The 17,460-nt window shown below is 40.3% G+C and overlaps 1 protein-coding gene across 3 annotated transcripts in view; it reads right to left on the reverse strand.

Annotated features, from left to right (window-relative positions):
* Positions 1-9,325: 9,325 nt before the first annotated feature.
* Positions 9,326-17,460, reverse strand: part of RGS12 (regulator of G protein signaling 12) — a 152,206-nt gene continuing 144,071 nt past the window's right edge. For 2 of the 3 annotated variants that reach the window (XM_039540913.1, XM_039540915.1), the window contains exon 16: positions 9,326-10,796. In XM_039540913.1, coding sequence (XP_039396847.1) covers positions 10,438-10,796 — 359 coding nt within the window. In that variant the 3' untranslated portion in view covers positions 9,326-10,437. The remainder of the gene's footprint in view (positions 10,797-17,460) is intronic. The other variant, XM_039540911.1, reaches the window with a different exon arrangement.

Below are 17,460 nucleotides of genomic sequence, written 5' to 3' on the forward strand. Positions count from 1 at the left end.
CCTGTAGTGACACAAAAGTGGGAGGAGGAGACGCAATGAAAAGAACTTTTGGTCTTTAAAAATCAGTTCAATCTAGTCTTGGCTCACAAATACTAAAAATATCTTAATCATAATCATATTGCTAGTGCACAGCATCTTTTAACTGAACCTTTCATACCTTTGCATGGAAACAGGAGGAGAATTTTACCAGTAAATCTGTTTAGAAATGAAAATTAATTAAAGTAGATCCTTTAAAAATTAAATATAATTGCCTTATCCCATTATTCTCCATAACTAAGTTTCTTCTTCAGCAGGAACCTTAACCTTGCCCTCTAGAGACACATGAAAAGGGCTTCATGTCTGTCATGGAGGTCGCAGAATGTCACGGATTCTGTGACATTCTGTGACTTCCGTGACTTCTGCAGCAGCCAGTGTGGCTGACCCCAGGGCCACCCAAGCAGCTGGCTCCGGGGCCAGCTGCTCAGGTGGCCCAGGGACAGCCATGTTGGCTGTTGCTGGAGTGCCCCACAGCCAGTCGCACCAGCTGCTGCTGGAGCGCCTCGGGGCCAGCTACACCGGCAGTGGTTCTGGGGCAGCCGGGACAGCCACTGCCCAGCAGCCCCCCAGCAGCAGTCCCAGGGAGCCAAGGCAGCTGCTGCCCAGCGGCCCTGGGCAGCTGGTGCCACTGGCCTCAGCCCCTCCCACTCCTCACAGCGGCCCTCGGGGCACCCCCCCAGCAGCAACCCCCCACCCACTCAAGATTTAGTCTGGGGCATTTGTAGTATAAGTCATGGACAGGTCATGGGCTGTGAATTTTTGTTTATTGCCCATGACCTGTCCATGACTTTTACTAAAAACACCTGTGATTAAATCGTAGCCTTACACATGTAGTAAGATATTTTCGTGTTTGTGGCCAAGACTATGTAGAACTGATCCATAAGGTTTCAATGAGTTTTAACTATATAGGAAGTTTGAAGAGTCTGTGTTACACTGTTACTGAGATTATGAGGGCCATAAAATGTCTGACACAGGGTGCTAAATTTCTTAAAGGACCTATTTTAGTTAATTTTAATTCCTAAACAGATTTACTTGTAAAATTCCCAGTAAATCATTCTGTGTCCAATGAGTAACAGTAACTTTGGAGCAGATACACTATATTTTCCATGTGCGACAAAGAGACTGAAACCCAACTTTAAATGCAAAAAGAATGGTTACTTACCATACAGTAAGTGTGGTTCTTCAAGATGTCATAGTCAGCGTGGATCCCAGTGTAGGTGTACATGTCCCTCGCCCACGCAAGCTCAAAACTGATTGAACAACAGTGGCCGCTGGGGCTGTTGCATGCACTCTGTGCCGCCTCTTGTTCCCATGCAAGGGCATGAAGGATGGAGCAGCCTTAACATGCCTGAGTTCCCTCACAGTTCCCATGGTAGCTGAAGGACTCTGACCACAGGGATGAAGTCATCTACAGTGGGATCCACACTGACTATATCATCTCTAAGAACCACAGTTACTGTACGGTAAGTAATCATTCTTTTGAGAGTATTTGTCAGTGTGGACCCCACTGTAGGTGACTGGCAAGCAGTATCCTCTTCAGGAGTGGGGCTGAGGAGTATCAACTGCATCAGTTGAATACAGATTGGAGCCATTCTCCCAAATTTGGCATCTGATCTAACAGCTAAATCTAGCGTATAATGCTTGGCAAAGGTGAACAGGTTGCTCCATGCAACAGCCTTGCAGATTTCAGATATCAGTACATTGTGGAAACATGCCAAGGATGCTGCTTGGGCTCTGGAGGAGTGAGCTTTAATAGTCAGTAGGAGAAATATATCAGCCAGCTGGTTACACAGTGAAATACAATGTGTTGTTCATTTTTAAAGTCTTCGTGATGAAACGGAGAGGCCAGCTATAGCTACAAATAGACGTGGGGATAGTCTGATATTACATTGGTAGGACCAAATCTTTCAAAGAGCTCTAGATACAACCAGGATGTGGAGTTTCTTCTCTGCTTGTGTGGAATATGGCTTTGGAAAGAATACAAGTAAGTTGATTGGTTTAAGTGGAACTCATGAACCACCATGGGATGAATTTTGCATGAGGTCTCAGAACAACTTTGCCTTTATGAATGAATGGGAATTCTGTCCTGAGTGTCTAAATCTCACTCACTCATCTGGCCAAGATGATAGCCACCAAAAAGACCGTTTTGAGAGTAAGATGGTAGGTAGAACACTCTGAGAGGGACTTGCAGGCGGGCTCCATGTGTTTTAAAAGATGATGTTGAAGTCCCACACTGGAGTATGTTTTCTAACTGGTAGTTAAGTGCAGAAGCCCCTTAAAGAATTTGGATACCACCAGGTAAGAGTGTTCAAACTGCAGCAGATAGTCAAGGATCTTTCATACTAGGGCCTGCACTGAATCTAGGCTACACTGGGCTGCCCATATTTACAATATTTTCCTATTTGGAGGAGTAAGTCCTCCTTGTGGACAACTTTCCACTCTGTGTAATATTTTCCGGAATATATAAGGAGCAGCACCTTTCCGTACATAGGCCTCAATCCTTCCAGCCTCTGTAGTGCACAGTGGGGAGCACCAGGTTATTGCATTCCAGCACAAGTATGACCAGAAGCTTCGCATAAATACAAGCAGGGTTAAGTGTTAGGTGTGGTTCTCTGCACTGAGTGGTAGCAAATCTCAAACCCCTTGTGAACCTGTCTCCCTACTCATAAAAGCAGAAGATAGTAAGAGTTGGGATGTGATTGGACCAACGGCATGCTCTGGGAAACATAGGATTCTATCATATATAAGTTATTATAACCACAGTACCTGAGCACCTTCCAGTAGTGCATTAAGCAATGCAAGTAACATCAGTTGCATGTTTGGTCTCTCATCCTCTTCCCAGGGGAGAAATGCATGCACTGGAGTATTTTGTTTTAGAATTTTTAAAATTTATATTACATGTACACACACACTGAGCTATATGTTTATATTAGAGAAGGTAGGTAAAAAAAATGCATGTTGCACTTGGAATGAAAGTTGATGAGGTTTGTGATGGTCCTCAGTTCCTGTGGGAGTCCATTACAGTCTCAGACCGCCCCAAGAAACCTGTCTCTCCTGAACAGAGAAACTTCATTCTTATTGTAGAGAGCTGCATTGTGCCAGAGGAGTGGAGCTGTCCACCCTGATCTTCTTCCTGGATCTTCAGACAATCTTTTAGATACCCTGGGCCCAAGCTATTGAGTGCCTTGAAGATAAGTGCCAAGACCTTGACCTTGATTTAATATTCTTTGGGAAGACAATGTAGGGAGTGCAGGACAGGTTTGATATGTTCCCAGTAGCCTGTGTTGCTGAGAAGATATGCTGCAGTGTTCTGTTCTAATACTAGTTGGAGTTTCCTACATGCTGAAGGCTTCATGCCCCGGTATATTGCATTGCTGAAGTCCAGCAGAGAGATGATGAAGGTGTGAATAACTGAGGCCAGGCCATTATTTGTCAGAATGGGATGGAATTCCTAGCCAACCAGAGAATGTAGAAAGCATTACTCACAGATGCTGTTATGTGAGAGACTAAGTGTGAACCCTAGCAAGCAATGAAGAGCACTATTCATTCTATAAGGCAGGTAATACTCCCGCTTATTACTTTTAACCTTGCTACACTTTACACCTATGTGGTGCAGGTTCAAGCCCAAAATGAGGATAGCAGTTACATGCCATGTTTTAAATGGGGAGGGATGCGAGGGGGGAACGTGTTAGGAGGCCATAACAGTGTTTGATGCACCAGTGTGAGGAGGACACAGGTGGCTTTCTGTTGCCTTTCCATTGCCCTGATCCTGGCATCTGACAAGGCTGAACAAACCCATGGCACAAGTTAGAGCAGTCTTGACAGGAACTGACTCCCAAGGAGCCATTTTGTTCGCTAGCCCACCTGAAATATATGCAAGAGGATCCAGATGAGAATTCCACTACACAAGGAGAATGTTCTTCTGCTGCCTTAAAGTAGCTTTATGTTCCGTTTACACTGACAGAATGGTACAAAGGGGATGCATTAAAGGACAAGTATCTGGCCTGCTACTGTTGGATTCCAGAAGGCAAAGCCCATTTTCAAGGAATGCCAATTTTGATCAAAAACACTTAAGTTCCTTTTAAAGGAATATATATATATGTTATCAAATGCTAAAATATCAGTTGATTTTATTTGCAAAGGTCAGGTATAGGAACACATCTTTATGAAATATAATATTTGAACAACTTTCAGTCTTTTTTCACTTTCTGATTATCACAAGTTTGTTAAAAACAACCAACATACTTATTTTTTTTTTTAAAAATGTGTAGTTAGAGGCACATTACATGATTATTTTCAGGTTTTCCTTATTTCCCTTTGTCAAACTAAATTAAATCATAAATTGCCAACATAAATTAAATATCAGCTCCAACAGTACAAATTATTTACTTATTACACAATTAGTATTTAAAATTAATTTGACATATTTATGTGTCTATAAACAGTGATTTCTTGTGTTGTATAAAATTTCACAACAATTTTGTGTGGATGGAGAAATTAACCCAATAACTGTTTTCAAATTACAAAGTCACAATATAGGTTTTTAAAACCAAAATCACCAGTAAAACAAGAATACAAGTTAAATTCCAGAAGGCAACATTTTTACACAGTCCAACAGATTGAAGCTCAGGGCAAACAATGAAAACACCTTTCTTTCCTTGTCTTCCAGTTTAAAGACTATGGAGGTTTGTATGTAATATTAGGCTTCCTAGGATTTTGAAGAGACTTAGAAATCATTCAGAATTTATGAACAGCTGATCCACCAACATTTCTCACAAGTGATAATTATTATCTGAAACGATTACAAGTAGTCAGTCTAAACATAATGGTGGATCTACACTAACGGCCTGATCCAAGAACCTTTAAAGTCAATAGAAGTCTTTCTGTTGATTTAAATGGACTTTGGATCAGGCCTGATGGACCTAACCTGGGTGCCCAGCACTCTACATCCTGCAGGGTAGGCACTAGAGTATGGAAACTGCTGTAAGGACACAGGCAGATTGAGAAAGGTGGGGTTGTTACTTGTCGTTGCTGCAGTTCAGCCCATCCACATACTAACACTGTTTTTCACAGAAGGGGTTTGGCACATCCACACAAAGTGTCCTACAGCCATTGTCCAAGTGCATTTTGGGACTTCAGAAGCACCTATCCCAATAGCATGTAGCAGGGGCTTAGAGTAATTTCTAAACATAAGGTACTGCGCTGTGCAGGGGAGTTAGGTGGTCTGGATGAACTTGTGCAGCTGCAATGCTCTTAGATTCCCATGTACACTCGGAAGAAATTGTTAAACTATATTGTCTGAGCCAGACCTGAGTCCAAGACTTTGTCTCAAGCTTTGTAACCAATAAAATGAAGTGTCCAGATATTAAAAAGTGTTCAGCAATCAGCAGTCATCCCCATGTAGATCACTTTCCAATATTTGGCCATTTCACTGATCTGCCTAATGGGGAACTCAGTAATTTTGAAAACCTGGCCCAGGGTGGTTGTGCAGTGTCACTGACACTATTCTATCCTATTGGTACATCCTGTGGTATCTCATGCTACTTGCACAGCAACCTGGTCTCTATGAGAAATGTGCATCTGGTATCATCCTAATATATTATATCAAATGTCAGGAGAAACAACTCTAAATGACAGTAATCACTGTCAATGCTATTCAGAAGCTGTCCAATATGGCCAGCATAACTAATATTGGGTAGCATTGCTTTCTCTGGGTATTACCTGTGGCAGTTTGGAGAATGTGCCTGTGTTCAATTATGAATCCCATTTGATATTATGAACACTGTACTTGTAACAGTCAGTGTGCATTAGAATCACCATTTTGTGGCAGAAAACAGACTATATCTGAGAAACTGAAAAAGGGCCATAAACTTTGAACAGCCATACCCTAGTGGAACAATGGGGCCTACCGGCCAACCCATTAACTTTTAACAACCCTCAGCCAGCAAACCTACCCAGTGGGGTCAGAGGATAGAAACTGTCAGTATAAGAAGGAAAACAGAAAGAGGTCTCAGAACTTGGTTTTTAAAATGACATGCTCTCTGGAAAGGGGTGAAACCATTCTCAGAACCAAAAGACTCATCAAGGAGGAATGGGGCAAGAGGCACCTTACTCCGCAGAAAGATACTGAGTAGAATCCAAAAGACTCAGAAATTGTGAGGTCTCTGAGAGAGGGAAATGTGTTCTGGTGTTTGTTGTTTTGTATAGATCTGTAACTCTCTTGTGCTGTTTGAGAAACAAGTGTGTAAGAAGATCTTTTGCAAAGCTTGTGCGTTCCTTACTTTAATTGTCACATGGTCCTCAAAGAGTTAAACTATGCTCTGGAGTGCTGATGGTGGTGGACTCTAGGAGAGCATGCATAAGCTAGTGGTACACTTTTCGGGGGTTCAGCACAAGGCAAAAGGCAATTGGACCACAGGGTCCCACATTCAAAGAAGGGGTCCCAGAGAGGGAGTCTGCACCCTTGAAGTGTTCCTGGGATTGGCTGTATCCATTTTGTTTTATTAACTCCATTATCCCTTGCGACTGATTCAGCAGTAATACCGTGTTGGTTTAGTTTCTACATTCTCCCAGATCTTGCAAATTAAGCTAATAAAGCTAATTAATATTATTAATTATTTCTAAGCTTAAGCAACATATTGCCTTGAGCCCTAAGGTATGGGGTCATATTTTTAAACAGCTGGAGTTTACATGTGGCTCATATTCAGGGGCAGTTTTGAATATGATATTGCTGAATAGAGAAGAATTATTTTCCTGTATTCCAGGTTCCTTGGTTCACAGGTCTGTGCTTTCTAGGCATGCTGCCAAGTCCTGTCATGTCTTCTCCACCCCCTCCCTGTTTAAGAAAACCCATTTTAAGGCAGCTTTCTTTTACATCATTCATTTCTCTGAACTTGGGTTAAATATCCAATTCTGTCAAATCCAGTTTGCTGCACTCAGAATCTAATACAACAGATCTTTCTTACACCTTAGCAGCTAAGCAGCCACAGAAAGGTTTAATGGCAAACTATTTAATTTCTAAAATTATTATTATGTTTGAAAAGAGGTGAAAGGTTTATGATGAAGAAAGATGGCTTTGCCACTGGGGTGAAACAAATGCACCTTCATCCCAATATTATAACTCCATTCCCACTTCTAATTTAACCAAATAGCTCTTTCAAATCAGGTATCCACACTGGGTAATTCCTCCAATGCCCTGGCACAGAGCATATGTGAACATTCCAGTAGGGGACTCCACAGCAAAAATAGTAGGACTTCTGTGAATACCGCAGAACCTCAGAGTTATGAACACCTTGGGAATGGAGGTTGTTCATAATTCTGAAATGTTTGTAACTCTGAACAAAACATTATGCTTGTTCTTGCAAACATCGACTTAATACAGCTTTGAAACTTTACTATGCAGAAGTAAAAATGCTGCTTTTTAAAATCTTAATTTAAATCTTAATTAAATGAAACAAGCACTGAAACAGTTTCCTTACTTTGTCAAACCTTTTTTAAAAATTGTCCCTATATTTTTCAGTAGTTTACGTTTAACACAGTACTGTAGTGTACAGTATTTGTTTCTTTTTTATTTTTTTCTCTCTGCTGCCTGATTACATACTTCTGGTTCCAAATGAGGTGTGTGGTTGACCAGTCAGTTCATAACTCTGAGGGTCTACTGAAGTCTAGTAATGACAGCAGAGGCCGGGGAGGCACATTCAAAGGTGTCATTAAGATCTTGGTCACAGAATTCCCTTTGGTTTCAATGGGAATTCTGCATACAGAGGATCACTTACAGGACCAGGTCTTTGATGAGCATACATGGAGCTAAGGCAAGTTATAGTGTCCCACCGAAAATTTTGATCAGAAATCACCATAGACACCAACTACTGCATTTCAGTTTTAAATATTCACTACAGTACTGGGGCAGGTGTTGATTTTCAAAGACACACCACAAGGTGCAACATGTTCAGGTGCAGATGGCAAGGAGCCCATTTGCTGGAGATTACTGATGTGTGAAGATACTTTGCTTTGATCAGAGCAAAGCTCTCAGCCGAAAACATGGACATTTATAAGGGTGAAAACCTGTCCTGCCAGCTGTGAATTTGTATCATAATGCTGTCAATACAATGACACAAGACAGATGCAATATGGAGAAAGGATCTTAAAGAATACAGAGATGTTTTAAATTCTCTCTCAAGATAATTATACTAATCCTATAGATGCAGTATAAGAAGATATAGAATAATGTACTCTATGGACTACAATCTACAGCCAACATGAAAACTTTGAAGACTTATGTCCTTCATTTAGCACAGAACAAGTAGCAGCAGAATACCAGCAGGGAACGCTCCCCCATACTGCATCACCAATGTCGTTTAATCACAGTAACTACCTACTCTATAGTGTTGACAAGTAACCACCAGATGCTAGTTTATAACAGCTTCTAGGCTCATTGCATTATTGCCTTAACTTATACCTATTCCTCATCTAGCAAATATCTATACCTATAGGCTACAATAGGGATAAGAAGTTCCTTCAGGCTCAGTGCCTATTCAGTCCCTGCCAGGATGACTGCACTTACTGCCACATATGGTGGGTTTCTGTGATGTAGCCATCTAGCCACAGGGAACTGGACTCCCATAACCAACTCACTTCATTTACAGTCCGATGATAGCTTTCCGCTACCACTGGCACAAGTCAGATTTGAATCACTAATCTAGAGCTGAAAGTCTCTGTATCTCCTTATGTATACCCTGAGCTTTTCAATTCCCCTACTGTAGACAATACTGCAGTATCAGCACAACTTTAGTGTGATTCTCAGTCCAATTTTAATTTTGGAAATTTGTTAAGGAACAGCTGTTTTTCATGACAGGTATATATTACTCATCCACCAACAACTATATTAAAAAAAGTAAACAATCTAAAGCATACAATTGACTGAGCTGGGTTTAATGTTAGCAAATGAGTTTCTCAAACCTAGGGCAAAAGTCTCTACTGCTGTAAATAGGTGAAACTCCACTGAACTTAATAGAGCTGTGCGCATAATTCCTTACATTGGGAAGGTCTTATATTACTGTTGAATAATCTTAAGAATCTGCTAACCCTTTTGACATTGCAAATGCATCTGAGCTTTAAAAACTGATTAATTTGCTACAGCATTTCCCTGTTATGAAAAAGTTCACAATTCATGATAAGCTCCACAAAGGAGGAGCAATGAAAAAGAGATTACTTAGCAATAACTGTAGTTCTCCAGATTTACTGCCTCTGCAGATCCACAATCTAGGAGCCATGCAATATGTCTCATGAGTCCCAGAATCAATTCAAAGCAGTGAACTGATATGGATCTTAATGTATACATTCAACACTGTTTCAAACAGAGATTGATAGAGGCCCATGCTTCACATTTCTTCAATACCCCTTTCAGCTGCCAAGAGTCATTATTAACTCAAAAGAAACGGGAAAGAAAGAAGAACAAGTGTAGATCTGCAGAGACAATAAATTCAGAGAACAGACAAGAATCCTTTCTTCTTCCTTCAGAATTACTCACTAGTTTGGTATTTTTAGCTAATCTTCTAATCTAACCTAGAAGGAGGAAGAAGAATATTTAATTATAGATTAAAATAAACTCTCAGACATAGAGAGAACATTGCCATGTAAAGATCTGGATAATCTCCATGCAGCTGCTTTATAAATCACTGCTATGGATAAGTTACCAAGGCAAGCTACAGAAGCTGCTATTGCTCTGTCTGAATGAGCTTTATGACTTTCTTGAATCTGGATTCCTGCCCATGTAAAAAGCATGCCAGAATGCATCTATCCACTCAGGTAATCTTTATAACAAGACTGAACTCCCCCTGGATTTCTCAGATGCTATCAATAGACAGGAAGATTTGCCAGACAAAGAGTCTCAATGCTGTCCAAATAGTAATGAATAGTACACTTCACATCCAATGTACAAGTCTAGCAGCACCGAGGAATACTGTGGACTAGGAAAAAACATTAGAAGATTAAGATGAAAAACCAAAACTACATTTTGTAAAAACCTGGGTGGGACTTAAAATGACTTTGTCTTTCTCAAAGACATTAAAGGATGGCTATATGCCATGAGAATTTTAATCTCACCAATTTGGTCAAAGTACCCAACAGGAACCATGATATGGAAAACAACATTAGAAAGTCCATTAGGTGACAGAACAAAATTAAATATCTCAACTATTTTGATTAAATACTACTTTTCATTATACAGGTTCCAATTCATACAAGGTCTGACCTTGGGAGGTGCTGACTATTTTAAACGCTCATTGAAGCCAATAGAAATTGAAAGCACTGAGTGACTTGCCAGAACATGCCCATAATGCATAGCTCTAGTGCTAACGATGCCAGGCAAAAATGCTGAAGCTGTTAATTAAAAATAGGGATTTAAACAAAAGTAGCTTTGTATTGATTCTTAGCACCCTTGTTTTTCTCACTCTTGACAGTAATCAGAGAGGGAAGGTCTGATGTTCTATAAACTCCTGTCCGCATCCTCCCCTGGCAAGATCTTAGTTCAGAGATACAGCCTTCGAAGCTGAGGTTCCCTTCTGAATCATCACAGGATCGTGTGCCACTGTCTTCCAGTTTAACTCCATCCACATCAATTATTCTGTTTACAGAAGTGGGAAGATTATCCCTACTACCTGGAGGATTAAGACTTCTGTTGGTCTTTGTTTTGTGAGAGCTTTGCTCACAGAAGTTTCCTGCAGCCCCTGGTGAATCTTTTTTCTTTCTGTGGTTCATACCTAACAAAGAATAATAATAATAAAACAAATTATGTATCTTCTGATTTACTGTAAACAGTTACAGTCTTTTAAATTACATTGGGCAAACTCTCCTCTCAGGTCCTCATGGCAAGTAGTCAACCAGGGTATTCTGCTATTCCACTGGGAGATTTATGTATGTACCAATAAGCATGGGGAAAAAATGCCAGGTTGGTACCTCCTCAGGTGAATTTTGCCATAATTTAGTCTGTATCTTTCTTAGTTTAGAAATTGTAATTAACATTATCCAGTGTATACAAAAATGATTGTCCAGGATGAATCTCTACTGACTCCCCCAAAATTTTCACACCAGCAGGGGCAAACCCAAAGAGGAAGGATGCAACATTTCCAGCATCAGCCAGAGGAGGAAAAAATAATGGAACAAAATGAGAGGACATTTCCTCATTTTATCACCTTACTGAGATATTATTTTTATTCAGCTAGAGATTCATCTGTTCCCAGAAGTTGCAATTCATTCTATTAAGCTGAAGGCTGCCAATTATGGACTGTTAGATTTCAGTGTAAGACCCAATGTAGCATATAGTAGGATGAGAAATAACCTAGCTTGTTATGGGGGGGAAACACACCTTAATTGTTTGAATAATGCTTGACAATTCTTGTCACCGGACTCCTCATTGTTTTTGACAATTCTTGATTGTGTCTGATTTCTTAAAATAAAAGTGTAAGGTGCTACTGAGAACAGTATCCACAACTGAGAGGAATTGTTACAGCTTGGGTCCATTCTCTGGCATTATTCATGCAATCTTATCAGTTCCCTTCCAGTCCTATGATTCTACCCCTGGTGCTCCCCAATCCCAAGTCTTCTCCATCCATGCTGTTAGGTCTCTCACATATTTTGTACACTGCCCAAAATCAGTGCTTTGGGCTGAGATTTTCAAAGGTACGTATACACTTGGAAAGTGTGTCATGTTAGCAAATATGTTTTAACTATATAAAACATGATTTTGCCCAAAGTGAGAACTTTAACTACCCAGATATCTGTTGGAAAAATAATATGGAAAACACAAAATCTTCAGTATGTTCTTAGAATGTGTTGGGAACAATATTTCATTTCAGAAGGTGGAGGAAGGGAGGCCATTGTTTTACATGTGAATCGAAAGGTGATAGGCAACTTGGGTGAAAGTGGCCATGAAATGATAGATTTCATTATTCTAAAGAAAGAAAGGAGCGACAGAATCAGCGTAAGGGGAATGGACTTCAAAAAAGCAAACTTTAACAAACTTGGATAACTGGAATGCAAGGTCCAATAGGAAAAACATCTAAGGGAAAAAGTTGTTCAGGAGAGCTGGCAGTTTCTCAGAGAGACAATATTAAAAGCAAAACAATCAACTATCCTGATGTGAAGGAAAGACAGGAAAGAAACGTAAGAAAGGCACCAATATGGCTGCATCAAGAGCTCTTTAATGACCTGAAAATCAAAAATGAATCCTACAAAATGTGGAAACATGGACAAATTGCTACGGATGGGTATAAAAGAATAGCACAAGCATGCAGAGACACCATCAGAAAGAATAAGGCACAAAATGAGTTATACCTAGCAAGGGATACAAAAGGCAAAAAAGAAGAGGGTCTACAAATACACTAGGAGCAAGAGAAAGACAAAGGAAAGTGCATGTCTACTATTTAGCAGGGAAGGAGACCTATGAATGACATCAAGAAGATTGAGGAGTTTAATACCTATTTTGTTTCAGTCTTCACTAGAAAGGTTAATTGTGTCTATATGCATAACACAATTAATATTAATAACAAGAGGGAGGAAACATGCCAGAACAAGGAAGGAACAGGTTAAAGACTATTTAGATAAGTTAGATGTATTCAAATCAGCAGGGCCTGACAAAATTCAGGGAAGGGTACTTAAGGAGCTAGCTGAAGCAATCTCCAAGCCATTAGCAATTATCTTTGAGAACTCTCAAAGGATGGGTGAGGTCTCAGAGGGCTGGAGAAGTATAAACACTTACATATCTTTAAAAAGGGGAACAAAAAGGAATCATAGATCAGTCTGAATAACTTTGATACCTGTAAAGATACAGGAACAAATTATTTAACAATCAATTTGTAACCCCATAGAGGATAATAGGATGATAAGTAATAGCCAACATGGATTTGTCAAGTACAAATCATGCCAAACCAATCTAATTTCCTTCTTTGACAGGGATAATGGCCTAGTGAATGGTGGGGGAAGCAATACCTGTGATATATCTTGATTTTAGTAAAACTTTTGACATAGTAGGAAAGTAGAAAAATGTGGTTTAGAAGGAATAACTATAAGGTAGATGCACAACTGGCTGAAAACCACACTCAAAGATTAGTTGCTTTCAAACTGGGAGGATGTATCTAGTGGGGTCCTGCAGGTATCTGTCTTGGGTCCAGTGCTAGTCAATATTTTCATTAATAACTTGGATAGTGGAGTGGAGAGTAGCCTTGTAACATTTTCAGATGACACCAAGATGGGAGGGATTGTAAACACTTTGGAGGATAGGATTAGAATTCAAAATGACCTAGATAAACTGGAGAATTGGTCTGAAATCAACAAGATGAAATTCAATAAAGATAAGTGCAAAGTACTACACTTAGGGGAAAAATAAAATGCACAACTACAAAATGGGAAATTACTGCTAGGTCAGGGGTCCCCAAACTGACAGGCATGCACCCTTTGGGGGGCATGGAGGAATATTCGTGGGGGTGGGGCACAGCTGGGACTCAGGCCAACCCCTATAGGGAGCAGGCAGAGAGCACCACCCAGCTCTGCTCCTGGCCCCAGCTGCCAGTCCTACGCCCAGACCCCTGGCCCTACCCCACCCCCAGCCTCGGTCCCCTTATTCCTGTCCAAGTTCTTCCCCTCTCTGGAGCTGCAGCCCCACTCTGGGCCCCACAGTGGTGGGGGGAGAAGAAGGACAGAATAAGGCGGATGCAACCCTGAAAAGTTTGGGGACCACTGGGCTAGGTAGTAGTACTACTGAAACAAATCTAGGTCACAATTTGAATATGAGTCAACAATGTGATGCAGTTATAAAAAAGTCTAATATTCTAAGGAGTATGAACAGGAGTATTAGATGTAAGAATGGGAGGTAATTGTTCTGCTTTACTTATCACTGGTTAGGCTTCAGCTGGAGTACAATCTCCAGTTTTGGGTGCCACATTTCAAGAAAGATGTGGACAAACTGGAAAGAATCCAGAGGAGAGCAATCAAAATGATAAATGGCTTAGAAAACTGACCTATAAGGAAAGGTTAAAAAAATGAGTACGTTTATTAGTCTTGAGAAAAGAAGACTGAGGGAGGACCTGATACCAGTCTTCAAATATATTAAGGGCTCTAATAAAGAGGGCTGGTCTGTCGCTGTTCTCAAAGTCCACTGAACCTAGGGCAAGAAGTAATTGGCTTACTCTGCAGCAAGGAAGATTTAGGTTAGATATTAGGAAAACCTTTCTAACTATCAGGACAATTAAGTGCTGGAATAGCTTACGGAGGGAAGTTGTAGAATCCCTGTCATTGGAGATTTTTAAGAACAGGTTAGACAAACACCTATCAGGGGTGCTCTATGCATACTTAGTCCTGCCTCTTTGCAGGGGGATAAACTACATGATCTCTCAAGGTTTACTGCAGCCCTACATTAGTATGATTCTGAAGAGCAATCGTGTTTAAGAATAAGATAGCTGGTTATCATTAACCCTAGAGTGGAACTCTAAGTTTAACCTCAAGCAGAAAACACATTTTTCAACATTACTTTTTCCTTTCTACACAAACTGCTAAGCAGGGGTTAAAGCAGTTGGAAACATGAGGAGGGAGAACACTCCCTATACTTTTAGTAGAGAAAGGGGAGCAGCGTTCCCTGACACTCTCCTTTAAGATCCAGAGGTTGTCATGTTTAACATCATGTTAGTTAAAACACGTCAGTTAACATGTTTTCTATAGGATGATATATTTTCCCACAGCCAAGTAGGGGATTTAACCACACAACTCCCATGGAGATATAATATAACCCATGGGAGTTGTGTGGCTAAATTCCATAGCTGACTTTGAAAAATCTCAATTTGTGTCTCTATATAGCTATATTTTTATTTATACTCTGAAACCTATATTTATTCTGTAACACACCTAGTACACTTCTGGGTACTATAAGATTCATAATTATTAATAAATATACTAATTAAGATTACTTTGATATGAAGATGTGCAAAATTGCCCAGGATGCAAACAAAAGCAAATTTCATACTGTTGCAGAAAATCCCTGAGAGAACTTCCCTACAGAGAGAGGTTTCTATAAAATTAAACTATATTCCCGGGGAACTAGATGAAATTCTAGATAAACCAACTGAGTAATAGCTGAGGAAAGGCAGGAAGCCTCTTCTGGTATGTCAGCCTGCTAAATTACAGTTACCCTTTAATGGAGCCATATCAGATATATTATTGTGTTTATATGGTAATATGTCAAACAAAGCATCAGCTTGATCTGAACTACTGTTGGTGTGGCATGGGTGCATAAATACTGTACTCCTACTCCAGAATGTTTGTTCTATATGAGGCAATGAAATATTTCTCCTACTTCTCTTTATTCTATCCCTGAGAACAGATCTCTGGCTCTACTTACATGTCCTTTTAAAAATGCCAGATTATACTAACAACAACAAGCAAGAACAACAAATAGTTTGCACTTATACACCACCTTCCGTCCAGGAATATAAAAATGCTACATTGTTAATAAAATATTATTAATAAATTAATGAAGCATCATATCACTGTGAGGAAGTACTGTGTTGTTCTCATTAAAGACATTTTAAATTTTTCTTTAGTGCCCTTTACCATACTATCTAAGCAATCATATATCATACAAAACACCATAAACTTCATTTTTGGCAAGGATAAAAATAGAGGAGATAAAAAGCAACACGATTAAGGTATAAAAATAATGAATGACATGGAGAGGCTAAACTGTGTGGTCCTATTTACTCTCTCATATTATAGGAATGAGATAATCAATGAAATTGAAAGCCAGCTAATTGAAAACTGATACAAGTCAATACTTTGTTATGCAGCACAGCTAGCCTGTGTAATTGCCATATGATAGCATTATAGCCAAGGGCCAGCTGGTGTAAATTGTCCTAGCTCCATTGATTTCAAATTCAACAATTTCCACAAGTTGAAGAGCTGTCTATGAGCGTTTAGAAGGATTAAAAAAGAACTGGAAGTACTTTAAGATCTACCAATGAAAAGCTCTATGTAAGAACTAAGTATTATTGTTATACTTATATGGATAATTAAAGCATCTACAACTACACTGGAGCTCAGCTGTGACTAAAAGGCTCGTCAAGGTGAGTATGGACTGCACAGCTGGGCTCTTACATAGGATTATAAATAAACAAAAAACAAAAGTCTGGAAGTCTGAATGCTTAAGAGGACATGTGCTCATGTCTGCAGTTTCCAGAGTTAATGCACAGGCAGTTCCTTACATAACCTCATCTTCTGCTTTCTTTCATCATGCCATCCCTTTCTTTTAGAGTTTATATATTGTTACTACTCACTCATGCTACTTGTAAAAAATCCTACCACGAAAAGGTGTATGCATTTATGCAGAGTGCACAGTATTTCAGTGGATTTCTTACTCTTTTGTATGAACCCTACCATGAACTGAGAAGCAAACCTAAGCAAGGTACTTGGATTTTCTCAGGTAGTTTCTTTAAGACTCATGAAATATTTACTCCCAGGAGAATTCTGCACCACTGCGGAATGCAGAATTTTGTAGAATTCCATGTTTTCCCTGCAGAATTTCTGGCCACCACTAGGGCCACTGGACTCTGCAGTGCCCAGCTTGCAGTCAGTGGAGTGCCCAGTCTGGCTAGGCTTGAGGCTGCAAGCTCTTTGATCAGAACAGGAAAGGGCCTGGGACAATCAGCCAGCTCCGGCAAAGGGTGAGGAAGGGCAGGGCCACAGCACACCATGTCCCACATGGGACAGTAAAGAAGCTGGGGGGGGAGTAAAGGCTCTGGGGATGCTGGTGTCTGGGCTCTGTAGGGGGGACCTGGTGTATGGGGGCTGCCCCGCACTTGGGTTCTGTGGGGAGGTGGGTGCTCGTGTCTGGGGAGTTCCCCATGGCTGGGCTCTGGCGGGAGGGGTGTGTGGGTGTCTGGGCTGGGGGTGCCCCATGGCTGGGATCTGGGGGGAAAAGGGGTGTAGGTGTCTGGGCCATGGGGTGCCCTGCAGCTGCGCTCTGGAGGGATGGGAGTTCAGCTGTCTGGTTCTGGGAGCCCCACACAGCTCCCTCTAGCTGGAACTGGGCTGTTGTAAGGATTTCTTTAATTCTCTACTCCTGGGGGGGATCTTTTTTTTTCTGTTGTTTGTATTATTGACATACTTGTTAACAGGTATTTTGAAATAAAATATCAAAATAATTTAAACTGAAGTGATTTTATTATGTCATTTTAACAAATAAAATATGCAGAATTTTGGAGAATTTTAAAATATTGTGTGCAGAATTTTTAATTTTTTGGCACAGAATTCCCCCAGGAGTAAATATTTGACCAAGTGCAGACATACACAAGGTAACTGAACATATTTTGGACATTTTAGAAAAGGATCTACCCACCAAACACATGGTATAATGCTCAGGATATAATACTCTGAGGAAGC

Source organism: Mauremys reevesii, linkage group 5 (assembly GCF_016161935.1).
Source record: "Mauremys reevesii isolate NIE-2019 linkage group 5, ASM1616193v1, whole genome shotgun sequence".
Taxonomy (NCBI): Eukaryota; Metazoa; Chordata; order Testudines; family Geoemydidae; genus Mauremys; species Mauremys reevesii.